Source organism: Hibiscus syriacus, unplaced genomic scaffold, assembly GCF_006381635.1.
Source record: "Hibiscus syriacus cultivar Baekdansim isolate YM2019G1 unplaced genomic scaffold, ASM638163v2 tig00111840_pilon, whole genome shotgun sequence".
In the NCBI taxonomy this organism is placed as follows: Eukaryota; Viridiplantae; Streptophyta; class Magnoliopsida; order Malvales; family Malvaceae; genus Hibiscus; species Hibiscus syriacus.
Window position 1 is genome coordinate 325,549 of NW_024063195.1, and position 22,702 is coordinate 348,250.

Below are 22,702 nucleotides of genomic sequence, written 5' to 3' on the forward strand. Positions count from 1 at the left end.
AAACTGATGTTAATAGCCATTTGCTTTGTTTCTCTGTTAATTGATGCAATACCAACAACAATTGTCTCTACCTGATCAATAAACGTGCTAGTATCCGGTCGTATTTGTAAGCCTTGCCAAACCTTTACGCAAATAAACAACTTTATTTTATTGGATAAACAACACCATCTCACAGTAAAGTTTGGGTAAATTTCTATTTTCACCATTGAATTTCAAAAAACTATAAAATGGTCACTCAACCGTTTTCGAGGTAACCACAGTCGAGGGTGGTAGAAAACATATCACTGTCTTATTGGTTTAGAAATAAAGGAAAATATGATCGAATTTAGGCCTTGGGAAAAAAACCAACATCCAACTACCGAGTCAAACAAAATGAAAATTATGATTTTCATGTTAGTACCAAAATGATTTTCCATAAATCAATTTAGTCCTTAAAAATGTTTGTATGCTTAATTGAAGGCATAAATTATGTCTGATTGATTTGAAATTTTGCATGCTGATTTAATATAACTTAAATTACAGCTTAGAAAATTTATATTAAATTTGGAGTATGTTTCGTTATGTGAAATGACGTTTTTCCCTTGTGTATGAAATCAGATTTCATGTAATTTCTATGTATGTTTTGCCATCGACATGCCATGCTTATTACGATCTTTCGTTGTATGTTTTCTAATGAATGGTTGAATGTTAGAAAAACTTAACGATTCATATCAGTGATTTTGGTGATTAATATAATTTTTGATATTTGGGTCAGGTCACTTTGATCGAGTCTCTCTCTATATGTTGGCATGTAGATATATCATTGTGTGAGTGACCTACTCTTAAGCTCATGTGAAGCCTAAGTGTATGACATTAAGATCAAGTGGTTTATATAATGTCTCTCTAAGAAAAATATCCAGGGATAATTTGAGACTTGTAGGAATGGGTTATATAATGTCTCTCTAAAAAATATTCCGGGATAATTCAGACCGATAAGCCTTTATTATGTCCTTTATAAGATTGTGACGAAGATAATAGTCAATCAATTGAAACCTTTGATTCCCCAATGGATATCTCAGAATCAAACCAACTTTGTTCCAGGCAGGTCGATCAAGGGAAACATTATAATATCATAAGAGATTATGCATTCCATGCGAATCAAGAAGATGAAAAAAGGATTCATGGCCATAAAGATAGATCTTGAAAAGGCATACGACCGGTTAGAATGGTCATTTATAGACGATACCCTCAAAGACATTGGAATCCTTGAGAACTTATGACTTTTGATCATGCGTTGTGTTTCATCAGTCTCGACACAAGTTTTATGGAATGGGGCAACATCAGAACAATTTAAACCGACAAGAGGAATAAGAGAAGGAGACCCTATTTCCCCATATTTATTTGTAACGTGTATGAAAAAACTAACGCAAGCCATCCAAAGGAGCGTTGCAAAACACGAATGGTTGCGGATAAGCTTAGGACGAAATGGACCACCAATATCACACCTTTTCTTCTCTGACGAAATGATGCTCTTTACCGAAGCTACAATGGAACAAGTTACAAACATCAAAGAAGTATTGGAGAAATTTTGTGAAGCTTCGGGCCAAAAAATAAGCCTTGCAAAAACAAACATGTTCTTTTCTAACAACGTGGAAAATCAAACATATTGGACATAAGCTCACATTGTGGTTTGTAGTGACAACAAACTTTGGAAGGTACTTGGGCGTACCCTTATTACACAACCGAGTCCCAAGGGAGACATATCAACACCTCGTGCAAAAAGTAAGAGATAGATTAAGTGGATGGGTGGCGAAAAGTTTATCGTTGGCCGGTCGAATAACGCAAGCTAAATCAGTGTTAACGGCCATTCCGTTTTATACGATGCAATCGACCTTGCTCCCAAAAGGAATATGCGATGAAATTGAGAAATTAATTCGCGGATTCATATGGGGTAAAACAGAAGCTCGACAAGGCACTAGCTTGGTAAACTGGAACACAGTGGGCAATCCTTCGATAAAAGGAGGATTGGAATTCAAATGCCTTGAGAAACAGAACACTGCTTTCCTCATGAAAATCGGCTTTTAACTTTGTTCGCCAATCAAATCAGCTATGGGCACAGGTCCTACGCACCAAATATAGATGGGAAGGAAGTGTACCCGAGGAGATACACCGACGAAACTGCTCACGTTTATAGAAAAATATCAGCACAATATGGAGCGATGTATGCTCTAGTTTGGTCTGGACAATAGGAGATGGGAAAACAATAAACTTTTATAGAGATCCGTGGCTAAACGAAACTGGACCTTTGAAGGATCACGTGATGGACGCCAACATAGTTTCGAATCTACCAGAAATAACAGTAATTGGAATGGTAAACGAACATAGATCGTAGAAGTGGCCATTACTTGAAAATGTACTGCCACAAACTATAGACGTAGGTTAATGTTAAAGATGACCCCCAAACAGGTATAATCGATGGATGGCCTAGGCTGGAAGTGCAACCCGAATAGACAATTTTCTGTTAAATCCGCATACGAGATTCGTTCAGACTATGAAAGGGGATCAGCCGAGAAAATATGGAGCTCTATTTCCAAATATAGTGGAATACAAAGAGTGAAGATCTTCCTCTGGCTGGTCGCAAGTGACAGAATCCTTACGAATAAGGAGAGAGTGAGACGATATATGAGCACAAATCCAGGCTGCGAAGTTTGTAACGCATGCGTGGAATCGATCGAACATCTTTTTCGCGACCACCAGCACGGGAAATTTGGAAACGGCTTATAAGACCCGATAAACTCAATGAATTTATGAGTATGAACATAAAGGAATGGTTACTAACCAACTTAGAGAAGCCAAGTTACTTTGTGAAAGAAGACGAGAACTGGGACCTACTATTCAGCGCACTACTTTGGGTTATTTGGAAGCAAATAAACCCATTTACTTTTTCTCAAGGTGATGAAAGACACATCCCAATACTCGAATAAGGAAAATTAATGCAAGTGGAAAACGCAAGAGCCAGGGGCATGACAAGAACAATAATGAACACTAGAGACAGCTAATGCAGGAAACTGTAGGAAGCACAACCAGAAGACTGAATCAAAGTGAATACTGATGGAGCGAGGGATCACCAGGATAGTTATGCATCATGTGGGGGTGCTATTAGGGACAGTAATGGTGAACGGATAATGGGATTCTCCAGAGCCATTGGAATATGTTCAGTGATCGAGGCAGAGCTGTGGGGAGTCTTTGAAGGCCTTAAACATGCCAGACGAATAAGAGCGAGGAACATAGCAATCGAGATTGATAATATTGAAGCACACTCCATGCTAACTCGGAGACACCAAGGTTTAACAGCACCTTCGATACTACACATATGGGAGCTAATGGAGGGGAACTGGTCGGTAACACTGTCATACGTTCCACGAGAAGCAAACAAGTTGGATGATATCATGGCGAAACTAGTGCAAAAGGATGACTTTGCCGGAAGAATTTTTGAGAAACCTCCGGAGGCAATACGGTCGATACTTCAAGAAGACAGACTTGGTCTGATGGCTGGAGATTCACGATAGGTTATGTAGACATTAATTTTTTCATCTTTTTATTAATATTATTATTGTTATTATTATTATTATTATAAATATTATTATTATTATTAAATAAAATATATTACAAATTAATCAGACCCAGAAGGCCCATATACAAATCCCAGAGCCCAAAGCCGTTGCAGACCATATCCAAGAGGTCCAAGCCCAAGTGGAGACCCAACCCGAATACAGAGTAAACCCTAGGGTTTCACACTTCTTAGCTCTAGCTGCCTCAGCTTACAGCCGTCAGATCTGACCTTGATCCAACGGCCTAGATGGTTTCAGCTTGAAACCCTAGGGTATCATAACCCTAGGGACCACGCGGCGCCGCCTCTGCCAGATGCCTCATCCAACCGTTGCCGACACTCCGACTCTGCCACGCCCAACCCTTGCTGAAGACTCCAGAAGCAGCCCCACGTCGAAGCCTTATGGTGAGTCACCACCATAGCTTGGTGACTCACCGAAAGTCCCCACTGGAACTGGTTCAAAGGGCGTACCTCCATGGCTATAAAAGCCATCGCACCTGCAAAGTGCAAAGAGAAAAAAAGAAAGGAACAAGAGCAACCAACCAAAAAAAAAACGAGGTAACCAACAGCAAACACGAACCCACAACCAGCAGTAAACCAAAACAGAAAGAAAAAAAATGAGAGAGCTTACCGAGGAGACCACGCGGTGACCGGAGACGCTACGAGCTGCCAAAACCTTCGAAATACCGAAGGTATTATTGTAGATCTACTCCGATTATGAGCTTTATAGGAAAAACTAAGGTCGAATTCGACCTTAGAAGGTTCAAGGCTTCATTTTGGGTATATTTGTAATTTTTTGGCCACCATGAGTGGTGGCCGGCAGCGGATATCGTCGCCGGAAACAGTGGCCAACGGTGGTCGGCCTTCTTCCGAAGGTTTAATATCCATAGCTTCTCTCTTTAATGAGAGAGAAGCAAAATAGAGAAAAAGAAAAAATGGCCCAAAAGGGCCGGTTTTAGGCATTATATACACCTCCCCGAACGATGTCGTTTTGGGGGAGGGGTGCGTTCGTAATTTTGTATATTGGTAAATCCTCTTCGTGGCCATTCATATTCTATAAACTTCCATTTTAGTCACTAAGTGATTTTTTATACGTTTTAATTTTGTATTCTAATTTTGTTTTATTTATAATCTAGTCATTAATCTTAGTTATATAATATTTAGGATAACTACTCATTTTAGTATTCTATAATTTCAATAATTTATATTTTAGTTACTAAATTAATATATTCTTGGTAAAATAATATGATTAGTCCCTTATAATTTTTATAATTTATATTTTAACCCAAATTAATTAAATAAGGCTAAATTACATTATTAGCACTTAGATTTTTTTTATTCGAGTTAGAGCCTTTAATTTTAATAATTATTATTTTAATCATTAATTAATAATTAAGGAATAATTACAGTATTAGTAATTATATTTTTAAAATAATTCGAATTATGTTCATTAATTTTGATAATTTACATTTTAATCTTGTTGTTTAATTTTATTTAATTACTATTTATTTGCATTTTATTTTTATTATTGTCTTTTATTTTTCAATATATTTAAATTATTACTTTAATTATTATTTTATTATTATTTTCGTATTAGTCATATAAATATATATATTTGTTTAAACAATAAATTATTTATTTTTAATACCAAGAAAAGAGCAGTCTTAAAGCAACTAGATGTCTTATTCTGGTATTTTAAAAATAAATAAATATCTTACTTATAAAAACAAAAAAAAATACATATTGTTTTATTTAAATTATTTTCTTAGGAAAAATTATTATTTTTTTTAATATTTATTTATTTTTCAAATATTAAGAAAGGACAGTCTTAAAGCAACTAGATGTCATTTTTTGATGTTTTAAATAAATAAATATTTTATTTATAATTTATAAAAATTATTTAATATCTTTTTCTTCCTTGGAAATATCATATTGAATTGAAATAACACGATTGTAAATTAAATTCATATTCGAATTCTTAAATTCTATTATTAGAGACAATTTATAATCAATATGTACCAATTTTGGGCGTTGTAGGGTGCTAATCCTTCCCCAAACGTAACCGACCATGAATCCCTTTTTATTTCTAAAAAGAATGAATTTTTGGTTAAATACAGACCAATTTATCTTTTAAATGATGTTTTCTTAAAAACTCTTTTAAAAGATGATTTTTAGATATTCGACCTACCTAACCCAAAAAGGTTGATGGCGACTCTCAAAACATTTTTAAAATCAAAATCATTTTTTATTCACATTAATTTTCCCGCCAAGTAAAATTTCGTGCCCGGGCAAAAACCGATTACGACAGCTTGGCGACTCCGCTGGGGACCCTGGTCAAACCTAAGTCAATTATATATTTTCTCTATAATTAGAAATTGAGAATCCAATTTTATTTAATTTATTATTCTTTTTATTTCTTTCAATTTTTTTATATACTCTTGTATATTAAATTACTTCTTAGATATTAATCTTTGTGTGAACATTTCTCCTCACACACAACACTTGCATTTGCATAAACATAAGCTCTATACTCGAGCTCTGTCCCTTAAGTGAGAGTGAAAGCGACGTCTTCATGAGAATTTAGTCTCTGTGTCAGACCTAGCAAGTAACTTTCGAGGTTCATATGCTCTATGTCTTCGTGAGAATTTATTCTCCGTGTCAGGCATAGAGAAATGTATCCCCTCGAATTGAACTCGATCCGCTTAAGTCTGTAATGGACTAGGGTTGAGGATTTGACAGCCCAAGGGGGCACCAACAAGGACAGTTCGAGTACTTGTACTCATAGAACCTTAACCTTGCATATAATAAACCTTAGAAATTCTCGTGATCTAAGACAATACTGAAACCCTATTGATAGGTGTACACAAAGGAGAAATAACCTCTAGCTTTTAATTTATTTAATTTATTATTTTTCTCTCTGAATAAATGTCTGCGAACTAGTAATCATGCTGTTAGATTTATTTTTCCAAGCAAAGCATGGAACTGGAAAGCATGAGGTTAGGATTTATACCTTGGTAGATAGAATTTTTTTCTTTCCATTAGTGGTACTAACCATTTTTATTTTTCAAACATTTTGTTTTGCTCTAACTTGTTTATATTGATTTCTTTTGTTTGCATTGCATGATCATGGCATAACCAAAAGGTGTTGACTTGAAAGACTGTTCATCAAATTGGAAAGTTTTCATAAATGAACAAAAAGTTTTATGATCGAACAAAATATGACGCAGCCAAGGAAAGACATCCTAAGGAAACTGCAAGGATAGAAGCGAGCTATACACACAAAGATCATGTTATATTAATACCAAAAGTATTCCACAAAGATCCTGTTAGATTGATACCAAAAGTATTCTACGACAAGAGTATCAGTCAGGGCATTCAGAATAAAGGATGCTTTTATGAAGCTCAAGCATGTTATTTGAAGGATCAAAACAAGAAATTGAACACAAAAATGGAAACCATGTATGAAGATTTCCAAAAGAACAGTCAAGCCTTTTAAAATGCTGGCATAGGAAATACCCCACAAGAGTGGATAACAGGGGTCACCAAGCTGAAAAGGAACTGCAACATATACGAAGATCTTGTCCAAGAACTTCTTGAGCACAAAGGTTCTCTTACAAGGGAAAATGAGCAACTCCGAGAATTGACACAGAAGATGAAGGAAAAAGAGAATGGCATGGAAGAAGCCGCAGTCCCGACAAGCAATATGGCAGATAAGTTGATAGACTTAACTAATTTTACAAAGAATTGAAGCAGATTGATAACTCAACTTTTGAGCATGAATGGAAACTAACTTGGCTTTAGAGAAGTTAGGAGGGAAAGTTATCCCCTATATGTAAAGTTTTGTTGAAGTTAGGACTGAAAGATGTCCTCTACATGTAAAAGTTTTGTTTGATGCACGGAAACTTTTGTGTTCAATGAAATCTATTCTAAGATGATCACTCTTGAGTAACACCTTTTCATACATGCATTTGCATTATGTATCTTTGCATTTTCATTTTGCATTTATACTTTTATGTTTGTTTTTGTATTACAGAATTTTCATTCTTATTGTTACATTCATATATTTACATTTGCATTTGCATTTTGCATTTTTACATTTGTATTTACATTTTCATTTTTGCATTTGCATCTTTGCATAATTACATTTTATTTCAAACTATTTTACATACATTTAATCATGAAAACGTGGAATAATTCATGGAGAATTCCATGACAGAATTTCCGAAATCAAATTGGGGCTAACTCGATCTTCCTAAAGAAGGATAAGAGCCATGAATGAGATTTTAGCAAGGGTTGGTAGAATTGAGAAACTGCAAGAGCAACTTATCAAGACTCAACAAGAAATGATTGATCATGCAAAAAAAATTCCAGGCTGATTCAAAAGAACAAATGACCATGTTAATGGAGATGGTGAATGATGTGATCCATGGAGGGAAACCCTTAGAGGATCCCACTGTGAAGGCTATGAATAAGGTTCTAAATGATAATGATGAGTTCAACGTGATAGTGTCTGATGATCAAGAACCTATTAGTGAGAATGGTAATTCAAGACAGCTTCAAGATTTGGTCCCAAAAGGTATTGGTGAATTAATGGTAAATGAAGAATCAATGAAAGAAAAAAGTTTCGGTGTAAGAAATAAGCTTTACTCAAAGAAAAGGGGCATAGAAAAGGGTCAAAGGCTTATCAAGAAGAAAAAGAATGTGCAGGGTTTTCAATTTCCTCCCTTCCACTTTTCAGGTGAAAATTGCATTAAAAAATGCTCTCAGTCAGATTAACTACTCCGCGACTTGTTCAGCCACTGTGACCTATAAGGAGGTTCCTTGGATAAACCAGACTGGAATTCCAAATTGTTCAACTAAGGTTCCTCGTAACCTTGAGGGAAATTTCCAAGATCCTTTAGAGAAAGCAATTAAAAAATGCAAGGTAAAAGAGGGGGTTAAGGTTCAATGCTCAGAAATCGTTGCCTCAACAGAGACTAATGTGACCAAATCCTGCGAAGAATATCGGGCGCAAGAAAATGAGAAAGGAAATCAAAGCAAAAGGGCTTCCATGAATGTAATCTGAGATTGTCCCATAGGTCTAAAAATAAACTGGGAAGATGCAACCATGAAAGCATCTCAAACACCCATATCAAATTTCATGAGGATAGATGAAACTTTGGGTAGTTTAGAGAACATGACGAATACTACGCCAATCACAACTACAATATGTGTTCAGAACCGGACAAAGCTATTGTCACCAATAAGAATTTTTTGAGCCCAATTTCCAATTGATAAACGAGAAGATGAGATCTGACTACAAAACTACTAAGAAAGAAGTAGAGGTTGGTACGTCTGAGGAATCATCCAAACGAGCCCAGATAAGATAAATGATCAAGAAATTGGGAGCAACTGAGGACAATGACCCTGATCCTATTACACACCCAACATTAGAGGAGTAATGATGCATAAACAAGTGGAAGTGTTATCTACCACTGTAGTACTTTCTATTTTCAGCATCTTGTTTGAATTTGTTTTTGTTCCTTTCTCCGCTTTTTGTACAATAAATAAATTTTTGTTGCTTTTATGGTTATGAGCAAGGAATTAATTTTAATCTTGAAATTTTTAAGTATCAAGAAGATTAAATATTCTTTTTCAAGAATTATATATCTTTGGCAAGTGGTAAAATTATACATTTCATATCTCATCCATCGTCAATTACTTGATCCTTACAAAAACCAAATCCTGACATACATTTATCTGAGACTCTGAAGTCATGTCTCTACTTGTTTTTGAGACACCAAATCCAGATGTTTACCTTCTTGGGTAGAGGTGATTGGTTTATAACATTACACCATAAACCTGACTTCAAAAGTCACACATTTGTCCTTTCAAATACAAAACCATCATAAACCAAAAGACCTTAAAAAGCTAAACTTTCAAATTATCCGTGAATCTTCCTGCAAGAAGAGACAAAATGAGGCATCATGGATCAAATTATCAAAGATAATTTCGAGTGATTGGGGCATACTCAAAGCAAGAATGACAAAAAAATATAGATTGAATAATTATATCATGCATTAATTACATTGTTTTCATGTAAATAAAGATTAATCTTGAATATTCATCCCCCAAGGGATACCTCTTTTTACAAAGGCTTCTGTGTATGAGATGACGAACGACATTGTTTCATTTATCCTTTCAAATATATGTATATATACATCCCTCGTTGTCCCCTTTTAAGCCTATAATATTTTTCTTCTGATTCAACTCTAACCAAGGATCACCCTCCACATTGGGGCAAGGTGAGAATATATGCTCACAAGAATAAATATTGCCAATTATGAAAGAAAATCTTAATAAAATAAAGAGAGTTTTGGACTACAAGATAGGTCAAATACAAAGTGCTTGAAGATCAATTCATACAAGAATAATGGAAAATTTTCTGAAATACAAGAGGAAAATGAGGTTCTCAAAGCAATTGAAATCCTATACTCATTCATAAAAATAAAATAAAAAAAGGGAAAATGAAAAAGGAAAAAGGAAAAAATTGAATCAAGATGGGTGACTCATTGAGCCTCAAGTTACAAGGTTAATTAAGTGCAATAAGTTCAAAGATTCATATTTAACAAGAAGCACAAGAAATGTTGGAGATGAATGAATCTTATGGAAAAATCCCCAGCAAAGCAGATCCAAGTCAAGCAAGGCAAGATTGAAGGCATAAGAATGAATTGATCATTGGTTCAATTACCCTTAAACACTTGTTTGGGCCTTTTTATCCCTTTCTTTCATAACCTTGAGCCTTGGCCTACATTACGTACCTGAAAAGTCCATTCTAATCATACATGGATTTTTTATGTGAAAGAGACTATCTTCATATTTCATTCCGCCTCTCATGATTGATTTTTATTTGCAAAAATTGTTTTTTTAAATCTTTAATGCATGATATGAAAAATGATAAAAGGGGGTTCAAGATGTAAATTTTTAAATAACATCTTGGAACCAAAGGAGGATTCGAGTCGAAAACCTAAAAAGGCGGCTCGAATATTGAATGCTGTAACAACGACATAAGAGACGATCTTAAGCTCTTGATGAAGCACCGCACATCCCAAAGACGTTCCTGAGATTCTGGAACTAAAAATATCTCTATGAGATGAGCATAACAACCCTTCCTTAAAGATAGTGGAAGCTCAAAAAAGACATATATGCTGGATCAACCTGACATACCTTACTTTACCAGAATCAACCTAAGCCCTAAATCAGTTAATAATTTTGACACTTGCCATAAGACTATGATTTTTTGATTTAAAAGTGTAATTGATTTATTTGATATTCATTAAATTCATGCTTATGATTAGATTCTATTATGAATCTGTGATAAGAAATACTTTACAAAATTCTTGCATTCTTCGATAAAGAAAGGAGAAAAAAACATTTTCAAACAGGACAGTCTCAAATAAGGAAGGTCTTTGAAGCAAGTTGTTGCCTATTCTACCTCTATTGTAGAAAAAGAATGAGCAAGACCAGAATGGTGAAGCATTTCACTCTCTTGAAAATAAGTAGTCCAAGAAGCCAGAAAGTTTGGAGAATTGAACTTATGACGCTCTCCTGTGACATCATTAGCAATCATCAAGAAAAATTATAACTTATCTCATGCTGAGGGCGATAAGCATCACCAAACAAATTATTTTCCCCAGCCACTAATCTATGTTCCCTAGAAGATTACATCACAGAGCTATAAGTCCCATTAAGGTGTATTATGGGAATGAACAAGTCACCACCTACACTCTGGTTATACCATGATACTGGCTCAAGTCTTGATATATCATTGCTACTTCTTCTATGTCGATCATTTTCCTTATCAGGATAATATCCATTATATACTTCAGAATATTGCTGAACGTGAAATTGAGAACTTATAGGCACAAAATAAGACATTGGAACAGATTCTACACTTGTAGCCCTTTCATATTGGGTAACATTGGTTATAGCATTCCAAAAGTAAAGATAACCAGTTTTACTATCAACTAAACCTTTCCATGGTTCGGGAAGAGTGGGATATGTAGGTGTGTATCTTGAAGCAACATAAGAGGCAGTCACTGTAGCAGTCATTGTAGCAGTCATTACAAGAAAATGCACCAACAAAAATATTCTAGTTCATCCCGATGATGTTTATTTCTTCCGGTAAGGTTGTTACAATGGATGCCACCACCAACAAGGTCGAATTCGCCAAATCTAATCATTAATTGCTCCAACCAATCATCATTCAGTTCTTGCGCATCTTTTTTTAAATGTATACCAAGACAGTAGAAGGCAACTTCTGCATCACTGATCCTAGAGAAAAGAGACAGGATGTTGATACCACCATAGAACATGTCTTTAGTAGATCCTCATCCTCGTGTATGGTTTTTAGGGAAATCTAGAAGCATTTCCACCTCATCAGGTTCAAGTGGAACAACTTTATTCCTTCCAACCTATACCAGATTTCATTTTCGGCACTCATCAAGAACATATTTCTGGACACTTGAAGGTGGCTCATCATCATAAGCTTCAAGAGCCTTACGGATCTTTTCTGTCAATTTGGCACTTCCTGTACATGTTTGTAAACAGTTCAACTTTGTTCTTGGATCCCAGGAAGGCCACCATTTGTTTTAATGGAAAAGCATCATGTATGATGCGTGGAGGAAGCGGAATAAGAGGAAATTTGTTCTCAATTGGCAGATTATGAATATAGCTCCTTTTCCGTGTAGCAACACAAAAATAATTCGAATCTACAAATTCTGGCTCTACATCATATAAGTACCATGACATTTCGGTCCAAGCACCAACTGGAGCAAGTGCCACGTTCTCGTAGTATAAATAAGGAGGCCCAATAGCATCTTCTGGAAATGTTCTTTGAGTTATCTGATTTGGTTTGATAAGAACCCCAAAATTAATCATTGGATTTGGAAGATGAACTACATGATCGTCTTCATTAAGAAGCTTCTTTTCAAGCTTCCCCTGCTTCTTCCTTTTCCAAAAATCATAGCTCGAGTTTCGCCTTTTCTTGTAATTGGGGTCATTGCATAATGGCTTCCTATCTTCTACTGAAAGAAGTGCGTCAGCAGCCTTAGCCATTTGAGCAGCACATATAAAATCTGTCAACTCTGCAATTAATGAATCCAGACCACATCTCTCCATTGCTATTGAAGCCTCAGCCTCTGAGTACCCCATTTTCGTCAAGTATAACAGTTTATTCTCCTCATCAGAATCAGAATTCAGGATTTCCTCGATATTAGAAGAACTATCAATATCTATGAAATCATCCTGAAGGATCGCTTCATAATCAGATGAGTAGTTATCAGAATCAACATGTTGCATGGGTGCGGACTTTTTAAGAGCATCATGTACCACTGTATATGTAGTCTTGCTATTACATCAAAATAAGATTATTGTTCATATAAATTGGTTTTCTCTCACAGAAAAGTATATTCCAAAAATAGCCTTCACAAAAAACAAGGTTCATTGTGTCAGCCTGGAATGAATTACCAAGCGATTTATACTACTCTGTCCGACTAGATCCCTCCAGATCCAAAAAATGGGCACCTCATTCAGAAAAGGCACATATCTCAGACATTTCCGTCAGAATGATTGAGTACTTCTTAAATTTGTGACAATATGAAGAAAATTCTTCAAGTTACTTGACAACTGCTGTTTAGTGACACCAGAATGAGAGTATTCAAGATAAATAGATTTGGGGCACGGATAAAGCCGCAAGTACCCACAACAGTACATTGTCAAAATTGGACCTCGTGGGGATCATGATATTGAAATCAAACAAACATTGAAAGTAACCCTTACAGTTTAGAAGGTTGGGGGCATTTTGAAGGCCCAATTCAGACAGATCCATGCGGGAGATCTTGAAAGCCCATTTCAACTAGAAATAGAATGGTGGGGCATTTTGAAGGCTCATAGTAATATGAATATTTGGGCATTCTTGGAGGCTCATCTCAGTAAGAAGTAATGTTGAGCACACTTTTAACATCTGTATCAGCAAATGTTGGGGTATTTTAAAGGTTACTTCAGACAGATCCATGTGGAGCATTTTGAAGGCTCAGATTAACAAGAAGCAAATGATGGAGCATGCTGAAAGCCCATTTTAATCATAATCAGTAATATTAACACATTTTAAACGTTTGTATTAGCCAATGTTGGGGCATGCTGAAGATCCATATCATCTTATAGAAAGATCGTTGACTTGAGAAAATATTTCCAATGAGACAGAAAGGTATGAAGAATGAAAATGGAGAAGCAGTGGCAGTCGAGCTGACTATACATAATTGCTTCGTTCATCAAACAGTTGCATTAGGGTCCTGATGTTGAACAAATATTTACTCAACAAGTATGGTTTTAAATACCCAATCTTCTTAACCATGTGCCACATGACAGCATGTTCTTTGTTAAGCTACATCACGGTTGCATGAATAAAGATGGTCCCCAGGCAGACCATTCGATCTAGGGTTCAGTTCCTCAAAATCTCAGCTTTGAATTTTGTATTACGTGTGTCGGTGATGATTGGAAATATTTCTTTGAGATTCCTGGAAGTTAGTTTCAACCATACTGTTGAGGTTACGAAGTTGTTTTTCACATCAGTTTTTGTTTACCTGATGACATTGAATAAAGAGGCTCAACTTACGTATATTGCCCTTTCCCGTTGTTACTGGGGTTATCATTACCAGTCAGGATGAACTGAGTTTTCATCTATGTGGTTTATCATGTGCATTTCATCTACAACAAAAAGAATTCCATGGACCTTATTTTGTACATGGATCCTATAGCTGATGTGTTTCTACTTCCTACAACACTCATTACGGAAGAAAACGTAATCGGTATCACACTTGCTCAAGATGATATCAAGATCAGTTGGTATCTCTTTTTCAATTCAGCACTAGCATATTTTGTGAATTTAACCAACATTTTGGTCATGAAACACACCAACATCTCACTTCTATTCCCATTGAGTTTTGTTCTCAAGTGATCTAGTGACATCATACAAAAGCTTTGAATACTGTGCAAAGAGCTTCATTGATCAGAAATCTGTGCAAAAATCATAGAAAATGATGAATGTGTTGTCAAATGCTTTACGAACATCTGGCCAGAAGCCACAATAAAGGATGAATGTGTTATCAAAAGCTTTACGAAAATCTGGGCAGAAGCCATGAGAAAGGATGAATGTATTGTCACATGTTTTACGAACTAGTGATTATGGTGCTGAACCAATATTGCTATCATATGGTGTTTCATTTATTGATCTGAAATAAAGTTTGACTTCTTCAACCCTAAGGTCAGAAGTGAGATATGATGAAGATTTCTTTCCATGGAAGGGAAGCAGAAATTTTAACAACAAGAAACTAGTGGAGCCAACTAATGTTGAACGACAGGTTGTTGTTAAGCATATTGACATGATATGGTCCAAGTTTCCTTGTTCGAGATCCAATTAGATGTGGAGACATGAAAGGAATTAGGATAAATCCTCCTTATGATGTGTTTCAAGAGTCAAATCAAAACATACTCTACTCTCCTACTTAATCTCTGTTGAGTTTGACATATCTACATTTACATTCTTCAAAGATGATAGATTCTCTTTTCAAAGATGATAAATTATCTTTTTAAAGATGAAAGCCTTATTGGATTTCTACATAAGTCCAGACGAAGAAAGCCGATGTTATCAAAGAAAAAAATAGGGCATCAAGGTCATAATTCTGATTACGACAAGAGTTCCACAAATGAAACATTTCTTCTAAAACTTTCATGAAGCAAAGAAGACACAAAGATACAAGTTGATCAAATGGTTCTTAGGTTAGCATAGGTTGCCCCAAAGAAAAATAAATGATCAAGTGAATGAAGACCAAGTTCACCACATTGAAGTCAAATGAAAATTGCATCAACATTCATGCATTCATAAAAACAACATTTGCACAATAGAAAATACATTACATTGTTATATTTGATTGCATTCAAACATAAGGTTTTTCCAGATTTTCGTATAAAAAAGAAGATTCATGATGAAAAATACCTTACAAGAAGAAGGTAGAATTTAAAACCTCAAATACAGGAATCACGCAAACATCTAAAGAAGAGATGGATGCAATCCATAAGAATGAGCATTATCTTGAGATTGGGGCATGTTACCCAATCAACATGTTATTTTGAAAAATAATGAGAAAACGCTTTCCAAAGTTTCTCATTTAATCTTTTCTGAAAATGAAATTGTTAAATAGTAATAAAACGATTTCCAAAGTCTCTTACTTAGTAAACTATTTCCCACATCTGTAAAACCTTCAGTGCATGATGTTTTCAAAACCTTCGGGTCATCTAGAAGACCTACAGTACAGGATGTTTTAAAAAAACCTTCGGGAGCTTTTTGATATTTTCAAAACCTCCGGGTCATCTGTAAGCCCTTCAGTGCATGATGTTTACAAAGCCTTCGGGTCATCTGTAAGCCCTTCAATGCATGATGTTTTCAAAACCTTCGGGTCATCTGTAAGTCCTACAGTGCAGGATGTTTTCAAAAAGCCTTTGGGAGCTTTTTGATGTTTTCAAAACCTTCGGGTCATCTGTAAGCCCTTCAGTGCATGATGTTTTCAAAACCTTCGGGTCATCTGTAAGCCCTTCAGTGCATGATGTTTTCAAAGCCTTCGGGTCATCTGTAAGCCCTTCAGTGCATGATATTTTCAAAACCTTTGGGTCATCTGTAAGTCCTACAGTGCAGGATGTTTTCAAAAAGCCTTCGGGAGCTTTTTGATATTTTCAAAGCCTTCGGGTCATCTGTAATCCCTTCAGTGCATGATGTTATCAAAACGTTCGGGTCATCCATAAGACCTACAGTGCAGGATGTTTTCAAAAAGCCTTCGGGAGCTTTTTTATGTTATCAAAACCTTCGGGTCATCTGTAAGCCCTTCAGTGCATGATGTTACCAAAACCTTTAGGTCATCTGTAAGCCCTTCAATGCATGATGTTATGAAAACCTTCGGGTCATCTGTAAGCCCTTCAGTGCATGATGTTTTCAAAACATTCGGGTCATCTATAATCCCTTCAGTGCATGATGTTTTCAAAACCTTCAGGTCATCTATAAGCCCTTCAGTTCATGATGTTTTTTAAAGCCTTCGGGTCATCTGTAAGACCTACAGTGCAGGATGTTTTCAAATGAGATTTTAAGAAACTGATTTTCAAAGGTTTTTTTATCTTAAGACCTCAGAGTCATTCATAAGACCTCTGGGCAGAATGTTTTCAACATTTCCATCCTACTCAAAAGAAGCCAAATGAAAAAATTATAGTCTTTTTCGTCTTTGCTCTATTCTTGTTAACACAAGAATGAGCAAAGAGGTGCAGCTGTAGACTTTAATTTTTTCATCTTTTTATTAATATTATTATTGTTATTATTATAATTATTTTCAAAGGTTTTTTTATCTTAAGACCTCAGAGTCATTCATAAGACCTCTGGGCAGAATGTTTTCAACATTTCCATCATACTCAAAAGAAGCCAAATGAAAAAATTATAGTCTTTTTCGTCTTTGCTCTATTCTTGTTAACATAAGAATGAGCAAAGAGGGGCAGCTGTAGACATTAATTTTTTCATCTTTTTATTAATATTATTATTGTTATTATTATAATTATTATAATAATAATAATAATTATTATTAAATAAAATATATTACAAATTAATCATACCCAGAAGGCCCAGATACAAATACCGGAGCTCAAAACCGTTGCAGACCTGATCCAAGAAGTCCAGGCCCAAGTGGAGACCCAACCCGGATACAGAGTAAACCCTAGGGTTTCACACTTCTCAGCTCCAGCCGCCTCAGCTTACAGTCGTTGGATTTGGCCTTGATCCAACGGCCCAGATGGTTCCAGCTTGAAACCCTAGGGTATCATAACCCTAGGGACCACGCGGCGGCGCCTATGCCAGATGCCACATCCAGTCGTTGCCGACACTCCGACTCTGCCACGCCCAACCCTTGCCGAAGACTCCAGAAACAGCCCCACGTCGAAGCCTTATGGTGAGTCACCTCCATAGCTTGGTGACTCACCGAAAGTCCACACTGGAACTGGTCCGACGGGCGTACCTCCATGGCTATAAAAGCCATCGCACCTGCAAAATGCAAAGAGAAAAAAAGAGAGGAACAAAAGCAACCAACAACAAAATAAGGTAACCAACAGTAAACACGAACCCACAACCAACAGTAAACCAAAACAAAAAGAAAAGAAAAGAGAGAGAGCTTACCGAGGAGACCACGCAGTGACCGGAGACGTTACAAGCCACCAAAACCTTCGAAATACCGAATGTATTATTGTAGATCTACTTTGATTATGAGCTTTTTAGGAAAAACTAAGGCCGGAATTGGCCTTAGAAGGTTCAGGACTTCATTTTGGGTATATTTGTAATTTTTCGGCCACCTCTCATGGTGGCCGGCGACGGCGATCGACGCCGAAAACAGTGGCCAACCTTCTTCCGAAGGCTTAATATCCAGAGCTTCTCTCTCATTAGAGAGAGAAGCAAAATAGAGAAAAAGAAAAAATGGCCCAAAAGGGTCGGTTTTAGGCATTATATACCCCTCCCCAAACGACGTTGTTTTGGGAGAGGGGTGCGCTCGTAATTTCGTATATTGGTAATTCCTCTCTGTGGCTATTCATATTTTATAAACTTCCATTTTAGTCACTAAGTTGATTTTTATACGTTTTAATTTTGTATTCTAATTTTGTTTTATTTATAATCTAGTCATTAATCTTAGTTATATAATATTTAGGATAAATACTCATTTTAGTATTCTATAATTTCAATAATTTATATTTTAGTTACTAAATTAATATATACTTGGTAAAATAATATGATTAGTCCCTTATAATTTTTATAATTTATATTTTAACCCAAATTAATTAAATAAGTCTAAATTACATTATTAGCACTTAGATTTTTTTATTCAAGTTAGAGCCTTTAATTTTAACAATTATTATTTTAATCACTTATTAATAATTAAGGAATAATTACAGTATTAGTAATTATATTTTTATAATAATTCGAATTATGTTCATTAATTTTGATAATTTACATTTTAATCTTGTTGTTTAATTTTATTTAATTACTATTTATTTGCATTTTATTTTTATTATTGTCTTTTATTTTTCAATATATTTAAATTATTACTTTAATTATTATTTTATTATTATTTTCATATTAGTCACATAAATATATATATTTATTTAAACAATAAATTATTTATTTTTAATACCAAGAAAAGAACAGTCTTAAAGCAACTAAATGTCATATTCTGGTATTTTAAAAATAAATAAATATCCTACTTATAAAAACAAAAAAAATACATATTGTTTTATTTAAATTATTTTCTTAGGAATTTTTTAATATTTATTTATTTTTCAAATATTAAGAAATGACAGTCTTAAAGCAACTAGATGTCATTTTCTGATGTTTTAAATAAATAAATATTTTATTTATAATTTATAAAAATTATTTAATATCTTTTTCTTCCTTAAAAATATCATATTGAATTGAAATAACACGATTGTAAATTAAATTCATATTCGAATTCTTAAATTCTATTATTAGAGACAATTTATAATCAACATGTACCAATTTTGGGCGTTGTAGGGGTGCTAATCCTTCCCCAAATGTAACCGACCACGAATTCCTTTTTATTTCTGAAAAGAATGATTTTTTGGTTAAACACAAACCAGTTTATCTTTTAACTTATGTTTTCTTAAAAACTCTTTTAAAAGATGATTTTTAGGTATTCGACCTACCTAACCCAAAAAGGTTGATGGCGACTCTCAAAACATTTTTAAAATCAAAATCATTTTTTATCCACATTATTTTTCCCGTCAAGTAAAATTTCGTACCCGGACGAAAATCTGTTACGACAGATTAACACAGTAATTAGTTTAGTTCATTTCTTTACCAAAATATATTCATATTTAAAATTAGAATAGACTTGAACAACTATGTATGATATTAACAATATACAGAAATTCAGTTTAAATTGGTTCTAATCTAGTTAAGCTGAATTTTATCAAATTTAATGGATAGTAGCCAAACATCTAATTAAACTCCTAAGAACAATTTTATGAACTTTTTTAATTTAAAATAAATTATATCAATTCAATCATTAATAAAAATAGCATAATTAATCATATGACGTAAATTTTTTGATCTAGTAGCCAAAGTCTACAAGGGTACACGATTTGACCCCAAAGTGTCTGCCCTGACAAAGGGTCAACATTTGTGGGTCGGTGCATAACCCAAAACTTGTATTTCTGTAGTGAAAATTTGAAAAGTTGAATTACAAAACACCAAGAAACTTCCAAATGGATTTTTCCTACAGTTTGAATAATAGTATTATTGACTTTAGTTATAACTCACGCTTTCTATAATTTTCTGCTTTAACAAAGCGTGTGGGACATTTCCCTATCAGCCGACACACGGATGTGGCCAACTTTGAGTTTTATTACGTCTGATCCTCTTTGTTTTGGTATTCATACGTTTTGGTTGCTGCCATTTTAACTTCTTTTTCTTCTTCTTTATCTACGTTTGGTTAAATGGTTCAAACATTTTTTAAATTATTACTATAAAATGGTGATTTATTTATCTTTATTCATTCATACAAAGATGAAAATAGTTATTTTATATAGGAGTGACCGAAATTTGAGTCGAATAAAAAATTATTTTTTTACTCGACTCAATGTTAAAAAATTTGAATCAATTTGTAATTTTATAAATTCGACTCGAAAAAATTAAATATAAAGTTGAAGTTATAAAATATGATTCGATGAAAAAATTAATGGTTAGTGGATTGATTTGTAAACTCGAGTTGAGTTCTTTAACTTTGTATGATATATATATATATATAGTTGTTTAAATTAGAATTAATTAGTGTCATAATATTATAAACGTTTACAATTAAATTTAAACAGAAACTTAAATAATTTGACTTGACTCACCTCGATTAAAAAAAATTCAAATAAAAATTGAGTAATAAAATAAGAGTTGACAACTTAATTAACTTAAAAAAATTAATTTGACTCAACTTAACTCAATCGAACTTTTAATTTTATATATAAAACATATCACATGCACAAGAAATACAATTATGGTGAGTAAAATAAATAAATAAATCAGAATTAATATCGATATGAAGTAATAAGATGGGAAATGGTTTATAAATTCGTAATTATTAAATTAAACTAAATTCTATTTTTAATTTCTTATTAATTTTTATTTTATAATATAAAAATAAGTGTTTTATATCTTAAATAGTGAAAATATTTTTTAAAAAATTCATTATTAATCATTTATTTGATTGAAAAAGTAATTCTTTTAAAAATATTTATGAAATAATATTTTAAAAATTTATCAAAATAATGTAAAAAATACAAAATAAAGTAATTTTGATAAAAATAAGTTCAAAAGGTTAAAAAAAAAATTTACATATAAAAATAAAGGACAAAATCAATTCGAATCGAATTAAAATAATTAATTTTAAAATCTAAAAAATTCTTATCAAACCAAACCGATCTAAATATATAGTAACAAATACAAATTTACTAAAACAACTTGTAATAATATCTTAATTGGAATTGCAGAAATGATACTGTGAATGTATTAGAATCAAAATCTTATTAATTTATACTGCTTGCAAGTTGCAATGAAGTGCTTCTTTCATATAATCCACACGTAAATTCCCTTTAGACTTTTAAACGTTTAATTCAATAAACTAAAGAAACTCAAGCATCAAAATATCACACGTAAATATGCAATAATATTTTCTTTCCAAGCCAAGTCGATATTTTTTATAATCATCAGTACCCGATCTTACTTAAAGGATCTAGTGTGTCATCCCACTAGATCAACTGATTGTTAGTAGCATGAACCAAGCGACCTCAGTGGTAAATGAATTGTTGTTATTCCTTCAGATATCGGGTTCAAGCATTAAAAATTATCAGGGGTCTGAGCGTTCAATACCAAATGGTGGGGAGTTATTCACGAACATATATTATCTTATACTTACCCCTAATTAATAAAAAAAACTGATTGTTAGTAACCAAATCAACATTCTAATATTACAAGAATAGCACGAACCAAGTGGCTCCATGGTAAATGACTTGTTGTTATTCTTTGAAGATCAGATTTAGAGCATTATATATACCAAGAGTGTGAGCGTTCAATATCAAATGGTTGAAAATTATCATTGAACAGATATTGTCTCGTACTTACTGTAGACACCCGTTTTTGTCCGGGTTTTTTTTTCCGTTATTTTATTATTATTATTATTATTATTATTATCGTTATTTTTTTTATTATTAATTAATTACATGTATTTTTGCAGGCCAAATTAAGGCCTGATTACAATTGGCCCAGAGACCAGAAGCCCAATTAACCCGGACCCAACCTGGTAGATTAGGGTTTCAAACCCTAAGACATATTAGGGTTTCAAACCCTAATCCCCTTCCAGCCGCCGTGTGACCCTTCTCTGCCTCAGCGCCGCCACCATCACTGTTTCGGTCTGACCCCAACTGTTGCACTATTATCATCTACAGCAAAACCAGTCAAGAAAATATATCACATACAGTTCAAATCTCACAAAATCTAAACTCCAAATTAAAATACCAATAAATCCCTAAATATTCGGGATTTCTATCCTACCAAATCAGAAAAAGCCAGGCTCTACCTAGATATCATCATCATCTCACCAAAAATCAGGAGGAAGCAAAGATAAAAGAACAGAGAAAAGAAAAAACGGGAGACAGAGAGATTTCGAAACAGAAAAAAAACAGAAGAAAAAAAAGAAAAAAGAAAAGTTTTACCTCCTCCTCGAACCACCACCGTGAACCTCGTTGTGACCTTCTCCGATCCCAGCTAGCCCCGTATCTGAAGGTAAAACCTTCTCCTCTTCTAGGTTGGTTAGGGTTGGGGTGCAGTGGGTTTTGTGGTTTTGAGTCGCTTAGGTTTTTAGGTGAGAGAGAGATGAGTTTACTCCCCATGGCCACCGATCCACGGTGGCCGGGGAGTTTTGGGTTCTCTGTTTGCTGGAGAAAGGGGTTGAGAAGGAGAAGTGTTGAGAGCCTTTTCGGCTCTCTGTT

The 22,702-nt window shown here is 34.2% G+C and overlaps 1 protein-coding gene across 1 annotated transcript; it reads left to right on the forward strand.

Annotated features, from left to right (window-relative positions):
- Window positions 1-3,164: 3,164 nt before the first annotated feature.
- LOC120171964 lies at window positions 3,165-3,548 on the forward strand. The gene has a single exon (XM_039179553.1). The coding sequence runs from the start codon at window positions 3,165-3,167 to the stop codon at window positions 3,546-3,548; it is 384 nt and encodes a 127-aa protein (XP_039035484.1).
- The last annotated feature ends 19,154 nt before the right edge of the window (window positions 3,549-22,702 follow it).

Bases quoted from the DNA above. Each gene is read 5' to 3' on its own strand.
- LOC120171964 (XM_039179553.1), top strand. From the start codon at position 3,165: ATGGGATTCTCCAGAGCCATTGGAATATGTTCAGTGATCGAGGCAGAG.